The sequence below is a fragment of the Planococcus citri genome, chromosome 5 (genome assembly GCF_950023065.1).
Source record: "Planococcus citri chromosome 5, ihPlaCitr1.1, whole genome shotgun sequence".
In the NCBI taxonomy this organism is placed as follows: Eukaryota; Metazoa; Arthropoda; class Insecta; order Hemiptera; family Pseudococcidae; genus Planococcus; species Planococcus citri.
This window is the reverse complement of record NC_088681.1, coordinates 20412317-20439625: the sequence shown is the minus strand read 5'-3', so window position 1 is coordinate 20439625 and position 27309 is coordinate 20412317. Positions and strand designations below refer to the sequence as shown.

The 27309-nt window shown below is 34.4% G+C and overlaps 1 protein-coding gene and 1 long non-coding RNA gene across 3 annotated transcripts in view; one reads left to right on the top strand and one right to left on the bottom strand.

The window, feature by feature from the left end:
• LOC135849119 (uncharacterized) overlaps positions 1–27309 on the bottom strand; it is a 225771-nt gene that overhangs the window by 123472 nt on the left and 74990 nt on the right. The window contains exon 5 of the long non-coding RNA XR_010559492.1: positions 23479–23554. This is a non-coding gene — a long non-coding RNA (uncharacterized LOC135849119). The remainder of the gene's footprint in view (positions 1–23478; positions 23555–27309) is intronic.
• LOC135849116 (LIM homeobox transcription factor 1-beta) overlaps positions 1–27309 on the top strand; it is a 69187-nt gene that overhangs the window by 40547 nt on the left and 1331 nt on the right. For both annotated transcript variants that reach the window (XM_065369372.1, XM_065369371.1), the window contains exons 3-6: positions 2652–2869; positions 3349–3542; positions 17147–17318; positions 18333–18521. In XM_065369372.1, the coding sequence (XP_065225444.1) occupies positions 2652–2869; positions 3349–3542; positions 17147–17318; positions 18333–18521 (773 nt within the window). The remainder of the gene's footprint in view (positions 1–2651; positions 2870–3348; positions 3543–17146; positions 17319–18332; positions 18522–27309) is intronic.

Genomic DNA, 27309 nt, shown 5'->3' with positions numbered 1-27309 from the left:
ACAAGGTACTAGGTACGTGTATTCATATATATATAAATATTCTAGGGGGTAAACTCGTAACTTTTTTATAGATTAACCAGCAAACTCATAACGTTTTGACAAACTCGTAACCTTTTTAGGACGTGACTTTTCGATGAGGTGCCATATGAATCTACAAGGTGTGGGGAGTCTACTGGCAAAGTTTGAGCAGGGACGTGAGATTGCCGTTTATACACTTTCTCTTTTGACTCAATTTTCAAATGAGTGCATAGCCTAAGTATTATGTACAAGGACATGAGGAAAAGGTGTTTATTGCCAAGAATCATTTTTTACGTTTTTTACGTTCTTTTTGGTGATTTTGGTGGTTGAAGATGTCCTCTTTCACATGGCGTGGTCAAAAATCGTCTAAAATAAATTTTTGACTGCTGAATTTTAATTTTAAGTTGATTATACAGGTCCAAATTTTCGTGTTTTTCAATCTAAACATTGATTTTATGGGAAAAGTATGTACCCTAGGGAAAAAATGCAATGAAGGAAATTGTAGAGAATTAAATTTCCTTTCTGCTCAGAGCTGGTTATTTTTCTGTAGGATGCTTTGTTAAAAAAGCATTTGCGAAAAACAGAGACGTATGAGACTTTTAAAAAAAAGCTTTTCTGAAAAATTGATGTTCTGGTAATGAAATACCTTTCCACAGGTGACCCAAAAATCAAGTTAACGAATATAACGCGGCCTAACATCGAGTACTATCAGGCCTATGGGGTGACGCGTCGAGCGTATGCACAGCAACGAAGTTACAGAGGGGTCTTGAGATTGCTGTTTATACAAAACGTTATGAGTTTACCTGTATGCGGCTATATATATATATATATATAAACTTTAAGGAAACCTGAAAAAAAACTAATGGTCCCACAATGATCCCAACACCCCAAAACGCAAAGAAAATTTACTCCGGACCGAAACTGTCACAGTTGAGACAAATACAGTACCTGACTTTTCTTCGAAAAGCCGGTAAAATAGGAAATCATTTTCTGATGGAAAACAACTTTAGGAAATGAAAGCATAAAAAAGTGAAACATCAAGATAAAGGACTTCTTTAAAACATTCAAAGGATGAGATCTATGAAAAAACTCTTTAAAAAAATGTCGACATATGGCTAAACAATTGGGGCCCCAAACAATGCTGAATTTTAAAAAGTAATCCGTATTTTTTGAATAAATTATTAAAGACATCGAACGATCACCGACCAGATTTATTAATCTGGAAAATTAGAAATTCCAATAATGTACCTACATTTAGAGGCTGAATTTCCACATAAGCTAGGAAAAAAGTACTTACACAATTTTTACGGAACAGACATTTTTAAAAAAGACATTATTTAGGAACCTAACTACCTAGTTGAAATGGTTTAAAATATATTTTTTTACTCGTGTCAGAGAAGCATTTAAAACCTGAGAAATTGAGAAAGTGATCTAGATGAAGGATTCAGAGGTTTTTTTTTGGGAGGAGAGTTTGGACCCTAAAAATGTATTGTTCACTCACTTGTGCTGAAAATTACATTTCGAGATTTAGCAGCATTATTTGAAAAAAATAAGCCCTAAAAATGCACTTTACCTCCCTCATATCGAAAATGGCACTAAAAAGGCGTTACAAGGTTAGTAATCAAAATATTACCTATAGCAAGAAAATTTCTAAAATCTCAGCAGCCTAATTGTAAGTTTTGAGACTTAATTTTTTTAGGGGGGGAGTAATGAATTAGGCTCTCGAAAGGTATTTTTATTCTCACTCATGCTAAAATTGAGCTTTTAAATATTATGATTGAGATTTAAATGTGGCCAGGAATATGTTTTTTGTTGATAATGACCGATCATGTTATTTAATTTTCAATCAATTTATGCTATTTTCGACTCATTATTGGACATTTGTTTTGGTAATCCTTGGATTTTCCCTGCTTACACGATTTCTTCCCAACTTTCCAAATCCCTATTTTTTTCAAATTATTCAATTTTTCCCGAAAATTCACAACTTTTTGCCTAAATGTTTCTGTCTGAGGAAGTGAGAACTGAGAACCCCTTTCCCCCCACCCCCGGTACAACATGCCTCTGTTCCCGATAAATACTTTGTTTCATAAATGATTCTATTCCGATTAGGTAATTTATTCTAAATTGTTCAGAAATTGTTCAACATTTCAGATGGAAAAATTTTCGTAAATTTTCCCATGTTTGAAATCTCATATTTATACCCTTTCATTCGCATAAGTTATCAAAATCAATTTTTCTAATTCATCTTGTGGCTCACTAAAAAATTCAATCATTCCCTCCTCTCCCCTCCAAACAATAAAACGTATTCTTTCTATTCGTTAACATTCGCTTCAAATGACCAGTAATTTTTTTTAAACACACAAATGTACACACGAAACATCCAAAATTCTAATTCCAAAGTCTGAAAATTGAGCCAAACTTCGACTCGATCAGGCAGTCGATATCCTCAAATTCGAACTCTATACTTAGTTACCTACACAACAGGTACTCTTCAGAGAAAAACGAACTCTGAAAGAGAAACCGCCGCGCCGCATTCAGCACTACACATATGAACGCGACTAATCGTTGCGCGATATAAATGTATAATTATTAACGTCAGAGAGATAACACGACTGATAAGAAGTAATCTTTAGATTATATGCTAAAAAGTGTCTTGGATGTTCGGAAAAAATACCGGCTGAAGAGTTGGTGATGCGAGCTTCGGATTACATATTTCATTTGCGGTGTTTTGTCTGCGTCGTCTGTGGAGTTCCGTTACAAAAAGGTGACCAATTTATTATCAAACAAGGCCAATTGTTTTGTCGTCCGGATTACGAGAAGGAAGTCGAAATGATGCAAGATTTTCCACCAGGTATGTTCGTATATTCTAAAAATAAGTATACCTAAATTCGCGGTGAATTTTTTTTTTGTAAAATTTTATAAATCTGGATTTTTATTTTTGAAAAAAAATTCCGAGTCATTTCCGCAACAACAACAACGTCTCGCGTAGGTATAATTTCTCTAGGCCACCCAAGTTTTACGAGTGCTCTGCCAAAGTGAAAATTTTCGACAATCGATAAAAAATACGTAAAATAAAATATTCGTGACATATTCTCGCGACTAAAAAAAAAAAAAAAATAACGTAAACATTTAAACATTTAATTAAAACTTTTTTCTCCCTTCTGATACGATATTTGTGCTTCCCACGTGACACGGTACAGCATTTTTATTATATGTTTAAACGTTTTAATACGAGAGAACACTTCGCTCGATGACATATGGTGTGTTAAAAAAAAAAATTTCTATAATTTTCCTTTTTTTTTTTTTTGCTCTCTGGTTCACCCAACGCAGATTTTTCATTCGACGACGCATCCTTTCAGTCACGAAGTCACGACGGAAGAAGGGGGCCTAAACGACCGAGGACCATTTTAACAACGCAACAAAGAAGAGCATTCAAAGCGTCGTTCGAAATTAGCCCAAAACCGTGTCGAAAAGTTAGAGAATCTTTGGCCAAAGATACCGGACTTAGTGTGCGCATTGTTCAAGTAAGTGTTGAAATATTTTTATCGCATTTAAATACTATGTATAGTACTCGCGTACCACGTGATATACCTATAACCTATAGAGATGAGGCTTACCTTGCCTACATTTAGCAAACAAACCTATATATACTCTATTCATAGTTACCGGTATAGTTTGGTGGGTAAAATGAGCCGCACACCCTCGCGAATCGTCGTCTGCTTGTAACCTGAACCCCGCGTTAATGCTCATAAGGGATGAAAGTGAGAAACCTTGCTTTATTAACTTCGACGACGACGACCGACCGTGTTTCTAAACTGTGTGAAAATTTCCTCTCTTTCTCTCTCTCACACTTTACCAAAGTTCGACAAGTTTTACGCGAATGCGAATATTTTACGCGTGAATTATCGAGTCGTTTTCGCCACTACCATCGCCGCGAACCGTGAAACTGAACCGAAAAAGGTGTTTTTCGTAGCCGAGTTTCGAGGCTTTTCTGTTCTGTTTGCCTGCCTACCTTATACAGAAGGTATTTTGATTATGTCCTTTGTGAGGCTGTAACTTTTAAAATAAGCTGTTTGTTTCCGAGCTTGCATAATTTTTTAATTGTTACAAGATGACTCGAGAGTGCTGTTTTTGCTCAAAATTTTCCATCGTGTGAGATGAAAATTGAAGGATTTTTTGACCCACTCGTAAATTATTACCAAAGAGCACTTCTTCTTAATTTTATTTGGGGGAAAAAAACATGTTCGAAAAAATTTCGAGCAAGATTAAAATAAAGTTATATTTTTTGCACTCGATTTGTTTTCGAAAAATAACAAAATTTCTTCAATCTATAAACAGATGTAAGTAATCAACTTCCAAAAAAGATAACGTTTGTGAAAATTGAAAAGAAAAATCACGGTTCAATGAAAATATACGAGCATATTATCTCAAAAAAAAATTGAACTCGATCAAAACATCCGAACTGCCAAAAAAAAAAAATCCCAACGGGAAAATTCGCATTAATTCACACCTGTTGATAACATTGGCGAATAATTAACTTCCTTCTTTTTCAACCTCACTTCAAAAATGAATAAAAAATTGTACCAATTATAATTTTGGCTACGATAAGACGTAATGTTACTTACTAATTTTTCTGCAGATAAAGATCGAGAGCTTTTCAAAATAAAATGGATAATTTAATCATCTATCTAGGAATTCACATCAGAAGTTACTACAGAAAAAAAGGTATATGATTGAGAGTACGAATAATTCAACTCACCGGAGAAGAGGGGGTCACTAATTGACCCAAAAATTTGATTATTTTAACCCATTATGGTGTAATCATTGTTTCATTTTTATTTTTTTTATTTTTTTAAATGTGTAGTTGACTGATAAGTGAAGAGAGAGAGAGACCGGAGAGAGAGAAGTACGAAGTTTTAATTTCCAAATACTTCATTGAAAAAATACCTCATTATTTTCCCGGGTGGTGATTTCCAGCCATTCTGGAGCTTCCAGTGGAATTTTGGGAGTTTTCAAAAAATCTCACAAGACACAAAAATAAAATTTAGTTGGTATACGATCCCCATCTACTCCAAAACTCAAATAACCCACTCAACCCCCAACATTTTGATCATATAGAAGGACCCATTTCTAATTTCATCACAATGTTGAATGATCTTCAAATTAATCCTAAAACACTCATCCAAAAACCAATATTATATCCCTCATTGGCTCCTCAAAAGCCTCCTCAAGTCAATACACAACTTATTAACTACTCAAAAAAATAGCCACTCTTCACTAGTAATAAAACAAAACTATCTTGAACTCTTATCAGAATACAAAAAATTCAATCCCTGCTTTACAGATGGATCAAAAATTCCAACACTTCATTCAGGGTATGCCTACTCTATTAATGATAAAATTTCAAATTTTAAAGTCCATAACTGCTCTTCAATCTACACTGTCGAACTCACAGCTATTTTCCACTGCCTCTGTGATATACTTACTCACTTCCCATTCAACAATGACCATGCTAATTTTGATGTAAATGTCGATCCATCCACATCCGTCACTTTTGGATACCACATGTCGATGTGAATTTTGACCCTATTTTGACCCAATTATCGGTGTAATTGTTGACTAATGTTGATCGACATTCATGTCGATAATTGGTCAAACATAGGGTCAAAATTTGCATCGACATGTGGGATCCAAATGTGACAGATGTGGATGGATCGACGTTTGCATCAACATGTTATTTGTCGATATACTGCTACAAAAAAGTTGAAAAATTAATTTCAAAAATGATCTTCTTAAAGGTGGTCATTGCTTGTGCTGAAAGCAGCATCAATGCGGAGGCCACCTCCAAGAGATACAGACTACCTAGAGCTGAAAATGATACTCGCTGACAGCGGGTAACTACTGTACCCATATCATAAATTCTCGCTTCTCGCTAGTAGCAGGTAGAGAGTTGAAAAAATGTCGCACCAGTTCACATTATAACTAGTAGCGCATTGAATGCATAGCCAGTGTACCTGCATGACATCATCATTGTCATCAATCATGTCAAACATCAATCACATATACCAACAACAGGTTTCGAAGCATAACTCCTCCCACTTACGCATTATCAAATTTTGGGGTGTGTGTGCAGACCAAGTGTGAAAACATTCGGGTTGTGCTCGCTATACACTACCTACTATCTATACCCGAATCAACCCAATACAACCACTAGCGGGTTTAGCCAGTATTTTAACCAGATACTGGTTAGCAGGTAGCGTAACCGTTTTCAGCTCTAATACAGACTGATAGTCTGCACAAAGTAAGAAGTTGAACATAAACTCCTTATATTGAGAAGGTGCAATACTTTATCCAAGAGTACTGAACTAATACATTTTCATGTCAACAACATGTTGATTTTAATGTCAATGTGAAATTTGACATCAACAAATACATCCACAATATCAACGTCGTTTTCAAAATTTAAGAAATCTTTGAAAATTTGGTCCGTTGATGTATTTGTGGACCATCAACTTTCACATCGACATTATCATCGGCAACAGCAACTCCAAACTATGAAAAAATGAATAATTTTGTAAATGCCATCAAAAATTTGTTCTTCTCTTCAAACAAGATGATATTTTAAAATGTTTACTAAACATTTAAATGCTAAAACAAAATGTTAATTCTGAAAAATTGGTCGACATTGTTGTGGACATAAATTTCGAGCATCTAATTTTACATCAACATGTCAACACCGCATGTCAAGGTATCAGAAATAATGAGAAAATTTCAAAAATTTTTACTATAACCTGGCTAATTTACAAACAGAAAATTCCTACTAAATAACTAATTGATCACTTTATCATTATATTGCAAAAGCATGGTCAATGCAAATGTCGATGTCAACAATTGTTGTGCGGGTTATGAAGCAGAAAATAAGTCTTTCTTACTTCAGGGTGATTCCCTTAGCTCACTAACTGCTATCCAAAATCTATTTTCTGACCACCCACTAATTTGAAATACATATCCATAAAACTCTATTAGATTTACAAAATTCAAACTACTCCATCCAGTTTATGTATGTACCCAGCCATGTTGGAATCACAGGAAATGAAATTGTAGATAAAAATGCAAAATTGCCACTACACTCTTTCTCCTCTCACATTTATCATAGCTGACGACCTTAAATCTATCTTCACCCAAAACACACTTAAGAAATGGCAAAACTTTTGGTCCCTCCAATCATCAAACAAGCTCTTTCACCACAAAAAAACTACTCAGTCTTGGAAAAACCTATCTCAACTAAATAGACTTGAAGAAATCATTATAACCAGATTGAGAATTGGCCACACAAAAATCACCCACAATCACCTCTATGAAAATGCCCCAAAACCCACATGTTAGTTCTGCCTGTCAGAACTTCTATCTGTCCCCTCTTCCTCCCTTCCGCCTTTGGACCTTTTTCAGGAGAGAGGAAATATTCCAATCGATGGAAAAGTTTTTGTACCAAGTAGGTAAAAATTGAGGAAAAAGATCAGAAATATTGACGCTTAAATTGATTTTTATAAACATTATATTTCGACTGATCTGATCAAATTGGGACAAGAATAAGGTGAAATTTAGTTCCTATCTTATTTTTGATCTTCCAAATCAATTGGATGTACAGGGTGTCCAACAAAACTCCCAGACAAAAAATCATGACCTTTTTCGTGACTTATTTTTCAGATTTTTACTGCATGAAAATACCCCCTCCCTCCTCCCCCCCCCCCAATAAACAACTTGAAACCGCGAGGCAATTTTTTTTATTTTTCTGATTTTTTGAACATTTTTTTTTGATTTTATGAGCTTTTTAAAAAGATTTCAAGTGTGTTTACAGCAAAATTCATGACTTTTTTTATGACTTTTCATGACTTTCAAGACTAATTGACCACCTAGCAAAATTCAGTACTTTTTCATGACTTTCATGACTGTTAAACATCCGGTTGTATTTTTAAGTGGTTTGCAATCTTTTAAAGATATTTGGATATTCTTATTTTGAAAAAAATTTTTTACAAAAATCCTGCTCCCGATAACTTTTTTTAATGCTCAAAATGCCCAATTGGTGACCATTCGACCAGTTTTCATTTTTATTTTTTCAATGACCAAAAGTCAACTTTAAAAAAAATCAATTTCAGAAGGTATCTCAACATCTCTCTCCTCCCCTTCATTATTTAGTTCAAAAGGGAGAGAAAACAATTTTTCGTCCATTCATGGTGTGCTCATCTCAATCTCGTGGCAATCTTTGATTAACGATTACGAAAATTTCAAATTTTTCTCAATTTTTTTGCCTTTGAAAAATCTCTTATAAACCTTAATCCGAAACAATTTCAATTTTTCTCAATTTCCACCTCCTCTTCCCTCCTACATCCTGTCGGTTCGATATACTGTAATTTAATATCAAAATGCCATCTACTCTCTCCTCTATAATCCGTTCACTCGGACGTTGAAATTCGACCAAATGAAAAAAATTCCGCGCAAGATTTCGTTTTAAAATTTTAATATTCTTTTTCGCTTCATCTCCCTTCCCCCTTGCCGCCACCATCTTCTCCAAATACTCGAATTTTTACCCGTTTCTCGTTTCGATATCGTCGAATATCTGATATGGCGTTCTCTCGTTTTTCAAAAAAACGAGAGAAAAAAAACATTCACCCATAATTGAACCTTAACAATATCAAATTCCAGAGTAAAATTTCATTCATTAAATACGATATTGTATAGTATATATACGCGAAAACGCGAAATGTTATAAAATACTTATATGCGAGAATGGAGAAAAAAGTGTAGGAATCTCTTTACCAGGGCCATCTCACCATCTGCTCGAGTCGACGGCAAAGGAGGCGAAAATCTCACAGCAGAGGAGCTCAAGATAACGCAAACGAAAGATATTACTATATAAATAACTCTCGACGAGGTGCTCTGTGTTGTGTAAGTGTACATATAAGAATGCAGCTCCACTTTGAGAAATTTTAATAATAAAAATTTTTGCGCTTCGATTGTTCTGCTTTTTCGTATACACATCTCATATATGAAACATCTCGTGTACATCGCCTCCCTTTTCCATCTCCGCTCTTTCTCTTGTACACATCTTTTGTTCGAAAAATGATACGTATACGAGAGTAGCGTTTATTGGGAGTTTCAATTCGTCACGTGTCAAGCCTTTTTTTTGGCTCCTATACGTATTTTCTTCTTCTTCTTCTTCTTCTTCTTTTTTTTAAAGCAGTATTTTTGAAACAAAATTGAGACAATATGCGGCTGAGAAATTCAATTTAAATATTTCTGAAATTGGTAGATTTTTTCCAACTACAAGGAGGTAGCTGGGAGCCCTGGAAATGGGCCTTTTTGAACTGTTCGACTATTCAAACGAAACTAATCACCGCGATAACGTTCATAGGTGTAAATTACTCGCACTATTATGTGTACTTTTGATAAGAAAGCTTTCAGCAGTTTACATAAACACGAATGTATTCGAAAACCCGCTAGACTGTGCTCCCATGAAGCCAATCAACCGATATGAAGATGAAAGATCAAAGGTTAAATAGATTGTTGCTTTATGTAAGGAACATAAATGAGAGAGCGAAAATACCTAATAATAAAAGGTGCGTGTAAATATGTATGTAAGGTACATATAAATATAAACGACCGTGATAAGAAAACTTCCATTGAAATGGGTATATACAATGCTCAATATGTGTAGTTTATAAGTGCATGAGCTTTTTTTTCGGACATGTCATAAAATTCAATTAAAGGTGGTCGTTGCTGGTTCGTTGAGCGACGAGAGGACGAGCACATTGAACGTTGTGTGTACCTATATTTCGTCACCCTTGTATAATTCGTGTAAAATGTTAACAGTGTAGATAATTAATCACGTTAATAAAAAGTACTATGTACGAACCACACTTGAACCAAGTCGCTCGGATACGACTTGTCATGTCTCTTCTCGCATCTCTTACCCTTCTACCCTATATGAGTATATTTTTTTTATCACACATCTTGCTCATCTCATCGTCTATTTACAACATCAGCTCAGCCAGTATACAGATATATGTATAAGAACAATACTGGTGTTATCGTCAATGCACGTCTTTCCCTTCGATTGAAGCAGTGTAACAAAATAAACGCCAGCCATGCCGCATTAGTACGCTATTTTAATATCTCAATGTGTTAGTTAATGTTAACGAGAGAAGAGCGGAAAAATTTGCGCTATGGTTTGTACAATTATAGCTTAGTCAGACCCGTCACTTCATCTCCCTTTACCCTTTTCAACTATCTCTCGTTGCTGACAAATTACTAATTATTACCGACTTGAAAATTCGTTTACTAAGACTAAATTGAAATGTTTGTTCGCCGACTGTATTATACAGATACACGAGTGCGATATGAGCGTTTTTTAATTTCACCTACTGGCGTCGGTCGTCGTCGTCGGTGTACCATTTGTGCTTGAACGGATATCCTCTCTCGTGAAGGCATTTTTCGTCGTGTATTGTTCGAAGCTGAAGAACAATTTACGAGATTATTAATTTTAGTACTACGAGTAGGTACAAGTACATAAAGACGAAGAAAAAAAATCATTTGATGAAATGTGGACCGAAAAATACTGGTACATATTTTTATGGTAAATTCGTCTGAGAATGGGAATTTTTGGAGCTCGAATGTGTCTCAGACGTGACAGGTGATGAAATGGAGTGTTCAACACTTCGTCGTGTCTATAACTCCAATCATATGTTGTATATTGTGATTTAAGAGCTGTTGTCAGTGTGAACTCCAAAGGCTGTTTCGGAAATTCCCAGTTTTGCCAAATTGTGCAACTTTTTGGGCATTTTATAAATCCGATTTTCCACCTAAAAATACAATTTTTTTTTCAATGCCTCGAGCTCAAAAACTCGTTTTTAATTCTCCCTCCATTTTTTTTAGTAACATTTTTTTTTTGAAATGTCTTTACATAACTGGAATAATGATCATAATCATTGAACTTTGACCCAGTGAGTTGTTCAGCCCATCTGAGAAACTGTAGAAGAATTGCTCGCCGATGTGTCATCAAGTTTTTTCCTCAGTCTTCCTCTGCTCCTCCATGCCAGTTGGAGTGTATTCTTTGACTTTTCGAGAGGACCGTTCGTCAGGCACTCTATCAATGTGTCTTCGCCATTTCGTTCTGTAATCTTTCACCCATCCATGATTGTCTCTGCTCCTAGCTCCTTTAGGATGTCTTCATTCCTTTACCTATCATGTCTTGTATATCCCGCCATGGCTCGCATTAATCCCATTTCTGCTGCGGTTACTTTGCTTTTTATATCCTTTCTCATCATCCATGTTTCGCTTCCATACAGCAGCATTGGTCTTGCCTGCATATTGTAGATTCTTATTTGTGTTTTGGCTCTTGACTTTTCTTGGAGAAATGGCTCAGTTTATCATCCCACTTACTCTCATGAATTTGCTGATCTTAAGTTGTGCATCAACCTCTCCTTCATAAGACAGCTCGCACCTGAGATACATATTTAAAGCTTCTGACTTGTTCCACTGGCAGTTCATTTACAACAATTTTACTGCGTATTGGCTCTTTCCCTTCAAAGGCCATCATGACCTTTGTTTTTGATGACAAGATTCTCATTCCATATTCATCTGCTACTTTCTGAAGATTGTACATCATTCTCTGCAAGTCATCTTTGTTATCAGGAAAGACCACCCAATCATCAGCGAATAGGAGGGTATTGCCATGGGTAGTCATTGATGTCTAGGGCTTTTGGCTTGGTTTTCCGCCATTCTTTAATCATGTCATTAAAGTAGATGTCAAACAGGCAACACCCCCCCCCCCCACAACAATTGTCAACGTCGACATTTGCATCAACTACGTTTTTTTTTCAACATAATGATGGAAAAGTGACCAATTAGTTATTTAGTAGGAATCTATCTTGTTTAAAGAGGAAAACAAATTTTTAATAGCATTGATAAAAATATTCACTTTTCCCTATAGTTTGGAGTTGTCAATGTTATGTCGATGTGAAAGTCGATTGTCCACAAATACATCAACACCAACATCGACCAAATTTTCAAATATTTCTCAAATTTGGAAAATTACGTTGATATTGTGGATGTAGAATTTCACATCAACATTAACATCGACAATTCGACATGTTGTTGACATGAAAATGTACATATTAGTTTAGTACTCTTAGATAACCCGCACAAGAATTGTTGATGTCAACATTTACATCGACTATGTTTTTTTCCAACATAATGATGGAAAAGTGATCAATTAATTATTTAGTAGGAATCTTCTGTCCGTATAAAAGCCAGGTAAATGAAATGTTTCGAAATTTTCTCATTATTTCTGATACCTCGACATGCTATCTCAACATGTAGATGTAAAATTTGATGCTCAAAATTTACATGTAGGTACAACTATGTTGACCACTTATTCAGAATTAAAATTTCTGTTTTAGTGTTTAAAAGTTTAGTAAACATTCAAAAATATGGTCTTGTTCAATGAGGAAAACAAATTTTTTAGGGCATTGATGAAATTATTCACTTTTCCACAGTTTGGAGTATGATATGATGTTGATGATATTGTGGATGTATTTGTTGATGTCGAATTTCACATCAACATTAACATCGACATGTCGACATGAAAATGGATTAGTCTAGTACTCTTAAATTAAGTATTGCACCATCTTTGATACAAGGAATTTCTGTTCAACTTTTTGATTATACAGACTTTTTGTCTGTACTTCTTCGGAAGTGGACTTTGCATCAATGCTGTTTTCAGCACGAGCAATAGCCACAATGCCACATCAGAGGAAATCGTTTTTGGAAAAAATTTTAAATTTTAAAACTCAAATTTTATAATTTTACGAAGCAGGGGGTCGACATAAATTTCGATGTGAATGTCAATCCATCCACATCCGTCACTTTTGGATGCCCCATGTCGATGTGAATTTCGACCCTGTGTTGAGCGAATCATCGACACAAATGCAGATCAACATTAGTCGACAATTACATCGACAATTAGCTTGACACAGGGTCAAAATTCACATCAACATGTGGCATCCCAAAGTGATGGATGTGGATGGGTCGACATTCACATTGAAATTAGCATGTTCATTGTTGTATGGGACAGTATTGCACCTTTCTCAAAATAAAGACTTTATGATCAACTTCTAGATTGTACAGAGCTTCTGTGTTCTGTCTGTACTTCTTGGAGGTGGCCTCTGCGTTGATGCTGCATTCAGCACAAGCAATAGCTATCTAAGAAAAATCATTTTTGGAAAAAAATTTCAATTTTGGAACTGAAATTTCATAAATTTATGTAGCAAAAGGTCGACATAAATTTTGATGCCAATGTTGATTCATCCACATCCATCACATTTGCATTCTACATGTGGATGTGAATTTTGACCCTGTGTAGAGCTAAATGCTAACATGAATGTTGATCAGCATTGGTTGGCAATTGCATCGACAATTGCATCGACAATTGGCTCGACATAGGGTCAAAATTCACATCTGCATGAGGCATCCAAAAGTGACGGATGTGGATGGGTCGACATTCACATCAAAATTAGCATGGTCATTGTTGTACAGGCATGACATTTATTTTTTCCTAATTTAACAACTTCTTCCTAAAAGGTTCCTTTTTACCTTTAAGGTTCATTTATAGTGGCCATGGAATTTTTCCACAGAAAAGTTAAAACCACTTTGTTACTATAGAAGCATTTATAGTGGCCGTGGAATTTCTTTACGTTTCTATGGAAAAGTCAAAATTTTTTAACTTTTCCATAGAAAAGTGATGAATGAGATGAAGTTTGAAAACTTTTTATTAAAGTGAATAATCATCAGAATTTACAAGAAATGTTATTATTTTACAAGTTTAAAGGTTCAAAAGTGCTTAAAATTGAGTTTGAAAAAATTCCACGATTTTCTGTAGAAATTTTCTATTGCCAGCTTATCGCCACTATAAATGAACCTTTTAGCATACTAACTGTTTGTTCACTTTGTTTTTCCTCAAGATTTCAAACAACTTCTTCCCTTGTACTCGATCATACACCTTCTCCAGATCAACGAAGCTCTAGTCTCTTCTCCATCAGCAGCTTTGTTGCATATATTCCATCTTTGCATGATCTTCCCTTTCAAAATCCATTTTGATATTCCAATATTATTGACTCCGTATGGCTCTTGACTCTTCTTGCTAGCATCTTTGCAAGTAGTTTGTAAGCAGCATTTAGTAGGCTTATTCCATGGTAGTTCCATAGGTCATTTTGGTCTTCTTTTTTGAAAATGGGTATTACAAATTGCTGTATAGAAGTCTTTGGGTATGGCAGCACCTAATACCTAATATTTTACTGTAGAAAGCTAGCAGTCTCTTCTCAACACCCAATTGACAATGAAAAACGCAATCCGCTAGCGAAAACGCTGGCGGATAGCTAGTTTGTCCTAAAAAGTCGCTAGCGTTTTCGCTTTTCGCCATTAAAAACGCTATCTGGAACTCTTTTCACATGGCGGAAATGACAGCGGATAGCGAAACCCCTACTGACAGTTTTTATCACAGAGCATTTTTGAGGGCAAAAAGCAAAACCGCTGGCGTTTTTGAGAGCAAAAAGCGAAAACGCTATTTCAGGTATTAATTTACTTCAGCATTTCGCGTTTTCGCTAGCATTTTTGTGATACATGTTAGAATTTGGAATAGTTTAGCTACGAAAACATCTTTTAACATTTTGCTGTTGAATTTTTCGCGAAAAGGAACTTGAATTAACTAATTAATTCTAAAATGGATTTCAATTTAGAAGGTTGAAAAACATTTATTTTGATGCTTCATTCGACAAAGTTCAAAAATTTCATTTTTTTTTCATCTCCCTCCCTAAAAAATTTCATTTTTTCTCCATCTCCCTCCCTGAAGATTGAGTCTTTAGTATGGGATTAGTGTTGTATCCGATTATAATCGATTATGAAAATAATCGATTAATCATGGTGAAATGTAATGTAAATGCGATTTTTCTGATAATCAAGGATGAATTAATCGATTATTTTAACAAAAAATCGCACATCCAATAATCGCATGTTCAGTTTTTTTGGCAAAATTTTTCAATAATTTGAATAAGTTTTCTGCAAAGAGTTGGATTTTTAGGCATGAAAAATCAAAATGAGAGGTACTTTTTGAAAAATATTTCGTTATTTTATGAAAATGAAAGTAAAATCAAAAATTTTGTGGAAAAATGGGTCCAAAATACAAAAAAACGTTGTATTTTTGCATGATTTATTCCAAATTCGATTATAATCGATTATTTTTGAATGATTAATTTAATTTTTTTGCAATTATTTTAAATAATCACATTTGATACACCACTATTTGGGATAAAAATACATACCTATATTTTTTTTAAAAATATTTCACTTTCATAAACATACCACATACTGTTCAAACACATCTCAAAAAATTAGAAAAATTATTGGCTACAGATACATATATTTGGGTGGATAAATTTCTCGAAATTGATCAAAAAAAATTACCTCCGTGAACGAGGATCGATTGCCATATATGCTTAATTTAATACCAATTTCTAAACCTGGACTAGTGGTGTACTCCTGTAAATAAAGTTGGCAAACATCCCTTACAACAGTACCAGATACGGGGGGGTAGGAGGAGATCAGCAAGAACCAAAGACATCCCAGAGAAAGTAGAGAAGAAAACCGGTTCCATCACTCTTTAGTTGGAGATAATGACTTTTCTGTGCAACTACAACATACTACCTAGTGCCTAGGCGCCTACCCTACACATTCATATGTATTTCTGTTAATTGTGGGTGTAGTTTTGTCACAAAAGGAATCTTTTTCTTTTGTTTGGTTACTTGTTCCAGCTACACATTACCCCCTACAGTGAATAGCATACCTTGTAGAGCGGATTCTCTATTCGCCAGCGAAAACGCTATAGTGAAGTGGTCCTAAAAAGTCACTAGCGAAAACGCTCTCATATTTTGTCACTAGGGCAGTTGTTGTGGCGTTCATGAATAAGTCTGTTGGTAACTTATTGCTGCCTGGAGCTTTTCCATTTCTGGAGCTTTTCAAGGCTACATCTAGCTCATCCCAAGAAAATGGCACATACTTGATCTCCTCATGGTTTTTTACTTCGACTTCATTGTTGGGATCACTCCATAGGTTTGCGTAGTATTCCACCATTTTTTTCACAGACTGTTGGGGTGATGTTGGCTCTGAGTACCTCGTCTTCCCATATTCTTTTGATTATTTTGTACACTTTTGGTTTTAGTTTATACGTATCACTCTCCATGATTAAGCCAAAAAAAGAAGCACAAGCTGTCTTCCCCCTCCCCCTCATACTTGGAAAATCATTGCCTAAGTTGAGAAAAAAAGGAAATATTTTTATCCTGTGTCTAATCTAATTTACAATAATTTTTCAAAACTGTTATTTTTTAAATGAAACTACAACAATTTTATGACTTGAAAGATCAATATTCTCAACAAATATTGGAAATTTTCAATCATTTGGGTACCTGGCTTAAATGTACCTAAACGAATCGAATCATTGACATATTGAAAATCGAAAAAAGATTTAAAAGTCAAGGCATAGGATGAAATGGAGAAGCATGAAGAAAGTCTTTCCACCAATTTCAATTTGAAAAAAATTATAAATGAACCACAAAATTGATAAAACATTTGAAAATGTTGGTACCTACAATCCAACAAAATATATTTATTGGGGTGGATCACCCCCCAAAAAAAGTCAGCGAATTTTGACCAAACTTAGCAGAATATTTTCGAAGAAAAAATTTCCAAAACACAAATTCGCCCAAAAATGAGCGATTTACAAATTTTCAACCTTTCTGTAGACCCCTAAAGGTGGTCTAGTAGAATCACAAATATTTTCATTTGAGACTGAGCCATTTTTCCCCAAAAAATGTTGGGTGGAGAGCAAAAAACCACGATTTTTCAAAAATGCCTCCTCTTTGAAGGCTCAAATCTCCCCTCCAGGAGCACCTCCGTAGCTAAATTTTTTTCCGAGTTTCTCCTGAATTTGATCAAAATCCGTCGACTCCCCCTCCCCCCTCGATCTATTCTAATATTTATGTACACTAACTCAGCCTCGCGTCTTTTCTCATTGTTCCAGGTATGGTTCCAAAATCAGCGGGCGAAAATGAAAAAAATGCAGAAAAAAGCCAAAATGGAGAACAAATCGATCAACCAGAACGTATTAAACAACAATAACAACTGCAGTAGCAACGGTAGCGATAGCGATTGCCTGAATGGCGATAAAGTCGACACTTTGAAAGATGAAAAAAGTAAGTTGAAAAAACAAACCAAGTATTATTGATAAAAAGAAAAATATGATCTGCAAATGTCTCGAGGCAGTCTACGTGTCACGTTTATACGAGAAGGGTTTTCTCAACTCTTCGTGTGTACAGATGATACACGTATTAGCGAGCGAGATAATCTTTGTACCTGTGATAACCCTTTGCATGCGAGTGGAGAAGAAAAATACGAACAAAAAAGAAAGAGAAGAGAAAAAAACACGTACTTTGACGGGACACGAGATGCAGGGGATTGACTGAGTATAAGAACAAGAAGCTGGCCAGACTATACGTTAAAAATAACTCTCTATGGCGGTATTTTTTTTTCGAGCTCTTTTGTTTGGCTACACGTAGCTTAGATAGGCATGCTTATTTTTCCAAGTACATACATACGACTAGAGAGAGGTGTCAAGTATTTTCAATTTTACCAATCATAATCGGCCTTCGAGTGGCGAAGGCGACTGGTTATGTACATATACCGAAGTATTCGCCTGGAAAGTGTTAAAAAGTCTAGTTGCTATGGCGACTAGGGCTGCTGCGAGGCGCGAGATTTTACGCTATTTTGCATTCGGCGTGTAAGTCATTTAGAAACGTGTCACGAGTAAATGAGGTTCGGGCTACGTGTTACGAATATACTATTTACTGACCCGAGTAAATAACTATAGTACTATAAGTTGAATATTCCCAAGCTCTCTCCAACCAGCAACCTATATATTCGCGCCAATACGTTATGGGTATAAGAGCTTAGCTCGCAACGATTCCAGCTCGTCACCTATTTTTTTTAATCGCCTGCGGGCGTTCCTTTGCGTATTTACACGTCCGACTGACTATGGAATACCATTGCTGGAATGCGAGCCTTTATACCGAAGAGATAAATTTTCCAAAATTCCATTTCTCTATAGCATATTATACGTACATAGCACATACATACGTATGCACATACGCAGAAAATGATCTAGCAGTTGTACTAATTATTTGCTCGGATGTGTTTCGTTCAAATTGCAGGTCCGGAGAACATGATGCCACATTATATAAATGACAGTGATACCGAACAAAATATTGTCCTTACCAGAGATAACTACTATTCGCGGAGTATGCCTTTTAAAGATTTAATTGATAATGATGTGCCGTATTACAAGCCGCAGCATTTACATCAAGATGAAGCGAATGCAATGCTGTTTCCGACGTCACTAGGTAAATACTTTTATACTTTTTTTATTTTTTATTTATTGATAATATTCATTCATAAGCTTAGACCATAGTAAGATATTTTGGAGTTAATTTAACAAGGGGGTCATAATGACTTGAAAATGCACGAAATTTGGTTTTCTGGAGAGAGCACGTAGAAGACCTCCCCCCTTTTTTTTTGCTGAAGCAGGAGGCTCGCAGAGGGAGAAGGAAATATAGTGACGAGGCTCACGTTGCATGTCCACTAATAAAATTTTCATTTTTGGGGGAAAAATTTCTTTACAGCAGAATAAGTGAGGCCACTAGAATCAAATCTCTACTTCTCCATTTTCGAACTTTTTGAGAAAAACGCAAAAAACCTCCCTAGCATGTATCGTAACATAAAATACCGAGGTAATATGTCTAATATTTTTGTACCAACAAGACGATAGTGACCCACATGTTTGTTTCACCCTACGCGTTGCCGTAAGAGTTCCTGGGCAGTTTGAAGTTAGGAGAAGTTAAGTTTTGTCTCCAACCGTACACTTTTTACATCGTTTTAGGGCACTTATTCAAAAATGTTTCTAGTAATATGGTGCTAAAAGTTGAAGAAAGCTTGGAAAGTTTGAGAAATTAAAATAATATTGCATTTTTGACCATTCATTTGGAAATTGAAATTATTTTCCTTTTTTTTCAAAGTAAAAAAAATTAATTTTTGTTAATAAAAATGAAAGGTGTTTTTTGGGGGAAGGGTCCTCACTTGATGAATTTATTCAATTTCAAGCCTAATTTCAAGGCATAACACTAGTCCTTCATTCAATTTCCACCAGGTTCGTTTCTAAACTTGACTTCTCCATTAAAAAAGTACACTTTTGATTCTAACCCCTAACTTTACGCACTGTTTAACCATACTTCCTTACACAAAATTCAAATTTTGAAATTTTCATCGGATGCGGCATATGTTGTAGTATACCAAACCATGCTTAACTCATTTTTGAAAAAAAGTGGAGAAGTAGACATTTGATTCTAGTGGCCTCAAGTATGTACGTATTTTCAGCTTCAAAGTGAAAAATTTCCAACCTTCGGAGCCAAGTTTCCATCCTTGAGGGCACAAACTTTTGTTTTCGAAGCAAAATACTTCCATTTCAGGAGCATAATTTTTATTTTTAGACAAAATCTTCAACTCCTGGAGCCAAAATCTCAATTTGAGAGCGAAAAAATTCAATTTTCGAAAAAACAATTTTTAAAAGTGAGAAATTTCCCATTTATGAAAAATTTGAATTTTTGGAATATGTTCACAAATACCTGCGACCCCCATGAGCTAGCTAGGTACTAGGTAAAGGTATTGGAAATACTACTTTGCAGTAATAACTAATCCTCACTTCAGCTAAATGCATATCTATCTATAATACCATTACATTGGCGCCCAACGTGGGGTTCGAACCCACGACCCTGAGATTAAGAGTCTCAGCCGGAACATAGCTAAAAAATGGTCATTTCTGAAACAAAAATTTTGCATTTTTGAATAAAATTTTCGATTTCTGCGGCAAAAATGTTCACTTTGAAAATAAAAAATTTTCATTCCTAGAATAAAATTTTCAATTTTTCTGGAAAAATCAATTTTTGGAGCAAAAATTGCAATTTCAGGGGGGAAAATTCCATTTGTGAAGTAACTAAAAATTTTCATTCTTAGAACAAATTTTCAATTAAGTATTTTCATTTTTGAAAAAAATTTCCCATTTGTGGAATATCCGAAACATTTTCATTCTTGAAACAAATTTTTTATTTTTCAGAAAAAAACAATTTTTGGAGCAAAAATTTCAATTTTAGGGGGAAAATTTCTATTTTTAGAAAACAAAACATATTTTAGAGTCAACGTTTTAATTTTTGAAATAATTTCAATCTCGTAGTGAAAATTTCCATCTTGAGAGAGGAAAATTACCTTCTAAAGTATGTAACCAATTTTCCTCGCCTCATCAGAGTAAAAAATTGTCTTCCTTGGAATAAAATTTTCCTTTTTTTTGAAAAAAAAATCCAATTTTTGAAGCCAAAAAGATTCAAATTTGCGTTTGAAAATTTCATTTTTGGAATAAAAATTTTCAATTTTTGAAGCCAAGAATTACTTACATTAACAAATTTTCCTTTTTATTGAAAAAAATACATTTCAATTTTTCAAGCCAAAAAAAGAGCAACAAATTTCAACTTTTTTTGAAGCAACAAAAAAATTGTATTATGGTAGTAAACAATTTCCAATCAAAAATATCCAATTTTGAAGCAGAAACATCCATTTCTAGAGCAAAATTTTCTGTTGTAGGAGCAAACCTTTCCATGTTTGTGGCTTTAGAAGCAAACATTTTCATTTTTGACATTCAAATTGAAAATTAATCATTCCTATTAAAAGAGCAAACAATTTCTATTTTTTTATCGAAAATTTCCATTGTAGTTTTTGAAACAAACAATCCTCATTTTTTAAAACAACAAATACCTACTCATTTTTTTTGAGATAACGAATTTTTATAAGAGTAGCAGACTATTTCTGAGCAGAAATTTCTATTATTGGATTTAATATTCATTTTTGAAGCAAAGATATCCATTTTTGGGGAAAAAACCCCATTTTTTTAGAAGCAAAAATTCCAATTTATGGTTTTTGACAAAAAATCTCATTTTTTAGAGCGATAAATTTCAAATTAGAGGAACAAGCATCTTTCGAGCAAAAATTTCCATGTTTGAAGCAAAAACAGCAAAAATACCCATTCTTGATTTTCGAAGCAAGAAATTCTCTTTTTTCGGAGCAACAAATCTTATTCATTTAAAGGAGCAAAAAATTTCTAAGCAAAATTTTCCATTTTTGCTCCAGAAATATTCTTTTTTTTAGAGCAGAAACACTTATTTTTGGAGCGAAAATTTGCAATTTTTTTTGCTAAAGTTTCCATTTTTAAAGTAAAGGATTTCATTTTACGAATAAAAATTTGAATTTTAGGGTGTTTTAAGCAGAAAATTCTGATGTTTCTGAGTAAGTAACAAAACTTTATTTTTTTGACGCAACGAATTCTCTCGAAACTTGAATGAGTATTTTGTAACTTTGGAGTTGAACTTTTTTCATTTATGAAACCAAAAATGTCCATTCTGAAGCCAAAATTCCTTTTTTGGAGCAGAAAATTGCCACCAGTGTAGCAATAATTTTCATTTTGGCGTGAATATCTCCATCTTGGAGACAGAAAAATTTAATTTTTGAGGCATAAAACTCAATTTTTGAGCCAAAAAGGAAAGACATTAACATTTTTGAGTTCTGTGAAAACTGCAGCAGGTACCTATCATTTCAGCTATGTACATGCAGTTCTATCAAAATTTGATAAAATCCACAAAAAATTTACATTTTGAGGCCAAATGAAAAATCATCGTCATTTTAAAATGCTTTTAAATTGTTTCTTCATACCTATGTACCTAATATTTTTTTCCAAACGAAACGAACCAACACGCAAAACTACTCGACTGTGACACTTTATCTTCAAAATAATAATTTTTGGATTATTCTGGAACCCACATTGAGCTTTCAAATCTTCTCCAAGAATTTCAAACTGCCTTGAAAAGACAAAAAATGGAGTCTGTCTGGTAGTTTTTGGGAACTAATCTGAAATATAGACTACCACAAATGTTTATATAAAGCTTTTGTTTCCAGTAAAATCTTCGTAATACCCCACTCGGCAAAAAATGTACCTATGTACCTTTGAACTCGCATCCCTTAAAGTAGATGGGTGAGTTGAAATATCCCTCTCTTGGTGAAACAATCTCTCTCCTGCTCTCAAGCCTCAAATCAAATTTCTAATAAATTTCATAAAAATTCCACTTCTCATCTCACCTTTCAAACGGCAGACAAAACTGAATTTCACATCGCAGAAATTTGAAACCAGCCCCTCTTCTCCTCCCACACCTCGAATAAAATCTCTAGAAACTCGATAAAATAATACCTACCTATAATAAAAACGTCGCGCGTTTAAATTTAAACACCGAGATCTCACAATAAAAGCGACTTTATCACGCGAAAATAAAACGATCAACTTTCTCGGCAGTCGAAACGGGGCCGGGGCGTAAAGAAAAAGATCTCCATAAAGGTTTATCGAAAGTTGTGTTTTTAACGATGAGAAGAATACGCAACGTATAATAGGCATTATGAACATTTGCAGAAGAACTCTGCGTAAGCGTATACACTTTGCAGACAGAGAGGAGTAGGCAGTAAGCACGCGAAAGGGTTAAAAGAGCTTTAGAGCAAGGCGACGCCGGCGAATACTACTCGAGTTTCGCTTCATTTATGAAAGTTGAAAGCTTTTAATTTAGAAGTGTTTTCGTTAAATGCGCCAAAGATTCTTTTAATATTTGAAAAGCGTTAAAAATGTTTGCGTTAATATTTTATATTAAAGCGGCGTTCGAACGTGAAATCATTGGCTCAAGTTTTTCGTCGTTTTGTTTTGCAAAACTTCAAAAAGATTCACCTTTGTCGTGCGCGCTTTTATAGTTAAACGGTTCCCTTTTTCGCGCGAATAATTGAACAAAACTATAAAGCGACAGTTTAAACAGAGGAGTATTTTTACTCGCATAGGCGCCTCTCTGTGTGTCTCTTCTTGTTTTTTTTTGTTTTAGTTTTTTGTTTCGATTTGTTTTGTTTTGAACTTTGACGCGGATGGGTTCGTTTTTGGTGGGTGGAAAATTCCTGCTTCTGATAACGTATTGAAAATTGAATTTGAAAAGCTTCGTTGCAGCCCGGAAGTTGGCTCCTCCTTTAGGAATCTTTTCAACGTGTGTATTGCTGTTTCGAAATTGAAACAGCACGAAAATGAGAGAAAAAATAGGTACATCAGAATTGCTGGTAATCTGATCTCAACTTGGTTCAACCACGACAAAATACGATTGCCATTATCACAAATGTAAGAAAAAATTCAACAGAAAAATATAAAAATTATAATATGTAGAATGCATGTAAACTTACCCAATTCTTTGTATAGGGAAAAATTCTCGAAGACGCCAAAATATCACCAATTCAGAATTCAGATCTCGATATTCAACTGAGAATGAAAAATAACAATAAATGTAAAAATGAATAATTTTCATCAAAAAATTTAAAATCAAACAAGTGTGAAATAAAACAGGATAGAGGAAAGATTAAGGAGGGGAAAGGGTGTAAAATCCATCTCTGGAGAAAAAATTGCATTCAAAAAATAATCAAAATATGAAATTCTTAAAGAAAATTTCTAGGTTATACGTTTTCGAAATTTCTGTAAGGACTTGATCAGTAGTTCTCATATTTTACGTTCATCTCCCCCCCCCCTCTCCAAAATTCTCAGATATGAGTTGGGATTTTTTTCAATATTTTAACCCCCCTCCCTCCCCATGACAAGGAGGTAGTTCCTTGAAACGAAGAAGTACACTTTTTTCTAAAATCGTAACTGATTCGTCCAACTCATGAGAGCTTTTTTCACACCTTTTTTAACACAAAATCGGAACTTTTACAAAGAATAATAAGAAAATAAATTTTGAATTAAAAATATAGGTACAAAGTTTCTGAGCCAAATGCAGGACAATCGAGAGAAGGGGTAAGGACAGTTTGCCCCAGGCCTGCATTTTTTGGAGGACTCGAGAAAGTAAGGGCATCATGTGATGAAAGAAAAACATTGTTGTTTTTACTTCTCAAAACACAAATTTTCGAAAGCTTTTTCATTTTCAAAATTGAAATTCAAGAGAACAAAAAAAAAATAAACTTCTTACTTACATAAAAAATATCGTTTTGTCAGCCGTTTAAAGCATTCAAAACACTGTTTTAAATGTCGAAAAAAACCACAAATGTGTTTGAAATTTTTTTTTTTTGTTTTAAACACATTTTTTTCAACTTCGATTTTCTAAATAAAAAATCTTTTTTTTTTGTTGAAAAAAACACGAATTTTTCAAAATTCAGTGAATTGTATTTTTAGATTCCTCGTCTGTTTTTTTTGTTTGTTTAAATTAAACTTACAAAAAATATTGGTATACATTTTTCAAGCCTTCAAATCAAAATTACATTTCAAAACATTAAAAAAAAAACTTTTTTTACCAACACTGTAATGACTCTCAAATTACACATTTTTGAAATCTTTTGCCCTCATTTCACTCAGGCCTGTTCTCTTTTCTTTTTCAAAATTTACTTTCTTGAAAAAAAATCATTCAAATTCCAAGATTTTAAAAGCAAAAAAAAATAAACTCTTCGCATAATAAAACATCATTTTTATGTCTCTCGAAAGTACAAATTTTCAAAAATTTTCGTCCCCACTTCTCTCAGACCAATTCATTTCTCGTTATAAAATGAAAAATGCCACATTTTGAGGTCCCCAAAAAATCCAAAAAGTTAAGTTCTATAAATATTATATCAATCGGAAAAATTGGTATACCCCCTCGACTCTCAACAGCTTTGGCCATTTGCAGAATTTATTCAGCACCCCCCCCCTCCCGATTATGAGCAGAGTTTTGTCGAATACAGTAGGACTTTCAGACCCTGTTTTTAGATGGGAAAAAAATTTTATAAACTACAAAAATAATAGTCTGAAAAAATTTGATTTTTTTGTTTTTTTTTTAAATAAGTATTTTTCTCATGTTTATTGTAAGGTTTAAATCTTTTGCAATTTTTTTTGGAATGCATAAATTTAAAAGAAATTTTGAAAACACTAGCCCTGTTTTTAGGTTTTAGATGGAAAAAATTTTATAAATTACAAAAATTATAGTTTGAAAAAAAGAATGCTAAAAAAGTTGAAAAATGTTTGAAAAAATGAGATTTTTTAGGTTTATTTTTTTGTCTCATGTTTATTATAAGATTTCAATTTTTCAATTTTTTTTTTGAAATGCGTAAATTAGAAAAAAAATTTCAATAGAATCCAGATGGGATATTTTATTGTTTAAAACTTTCAGTCTCCAAAAAAATCAGAACTTCTCCATTAAAATGAATCAATCTAAGGAACGATAGAGGGCCCCTGAGATAAATCCCGAGAAAAAAATTCTAGAAGCACAAAATTTTTAATTTGTGAAGTCAATAATTTTTTGAGGTCATCAGAAGCCAAAACAATTTTATCCATAACAAGACAATCAAACTAAAAGTTTTTCCCAGAATAATTTTGCAATTTTTTTGGTTTAACTGCTCAACGAGGAATAAAAAATAAAAAGACCCTCTCATGGTAAAATTGTGAACGAGGAATAAATAATATCGCGAACCACAAGATCCCCAACAGAGCCTCTTTGTTATTTGGGAGAAAGGGGGGATTTTCTGAAGCTCCGTCAGCATTCTAGGGCTTCTAGCGTTGATGAGATCGATTGAGGGGGGGGGGGACTTGAGACTTCATGAAATCTAAGGCCAGATGAATTCTATATTACTTTAGCCAGATGGAATGGAAGGGCATGGACCAGTTCTCTTCAATACTGGAATAATAATTGATCTTCCAAGTTGGAGAAGTGAGGCATCTGGTCAAAAAATTTTATGCAGGGATCAATAATTTTTTTTAATCTAGAAGACTGAAAAATTACACACAAACGAGAAAAATCACCATATCAATGAAAAAATCGTGATTGATTTCATTTTTGTATCCATGAATTAATGTTCGTAATCGTAAATGAAATTGGGTGAAAATACCTCAGAAATTTTGAAATCCATCAACAATTTTTTTTGCCAATGAACCTTTGAGAGGAGTTTTCCCTTTTTTCGAACAATTTTCCAGCAAGAAAATTATTCAAAATGATTGATTATCATATTCTTGAGAGGGAGGGGGGGGTAATCAGTAAAATAAGAGAGAGAACTATTACAAATAACCCTCGAGATGAATGCCGAGAACTTCGATTCAAGAACCGATGAAGCTTGTAAACTTTTCACTTGGAAAGATCGTTTCTGGGAATTGTCATCCCCCCCCTCTTCCCTCCAATTGTACACCAGTACGTGCTGTAATCTGAAATGTGTAGTTTCCTCCCATCTCAGTGATGATCTTTTTAAAAGAATTCAATTAATATGAAAGTAGAAGTGATGCACTGAATTCTCATCAGTTCTGCCACCACTCCTTACTTTAGAACATTGAGCCCAATTCCCCGGATGGGCTAAAAATTGGAATCTTATTTTTTGTACAAAATAAGCTGATTGGAACATTTTATGGAAAAATGCACCCCCTCTCCCAATTTTCTCAGATTCTTCAAAAATAGAAAAATACTCGCATTCCAGCACCTGATCTCAACACCACCGCTTCTCTCATTCTCTTGAATTGACTTCTTTTCTAATAAACACATAAAACCTTCCATTTTCTCACTCCTTTCACCCTGCTTCCCCAAAAAACCCAATTAACCATCAGCTTCAGCAAGTATTACAAACAAGGCAACGTACACTACTAACACGTGTTCTCAAACGATTGCGATTCATTAACACAAACTGTACACGTCGAAGTCGATTTGTGCTCACAGGTTTACCCTTCGAGCCATTATCATCTCTCATAACCACATCTTATTTGTACGTAGGTATACTCGATACTACACATAAACGACGAATCACCAAAAAAAAAAAAAAAGCCAGTCAAGAAGTAAAACACAGACGAGAAAAACCATACGACCCGAACCCCTGTTTTGTACAGAGAGACCATGGTATACGCTGCGACTTTATTGCTGTCAGGAGTTTTTCCGCAGGATCAAAGTATCCTATCGCCGATTCGTTGGCGTTCTTTTCGTCGTTTTTAAAGTTTACTCGACGCCATTGGGTTGGTGTACGCTTTGGCGAGGAGAAGGGAGTATAATAAATAGAAAGGGATTTGGCGGAATGAAGCTA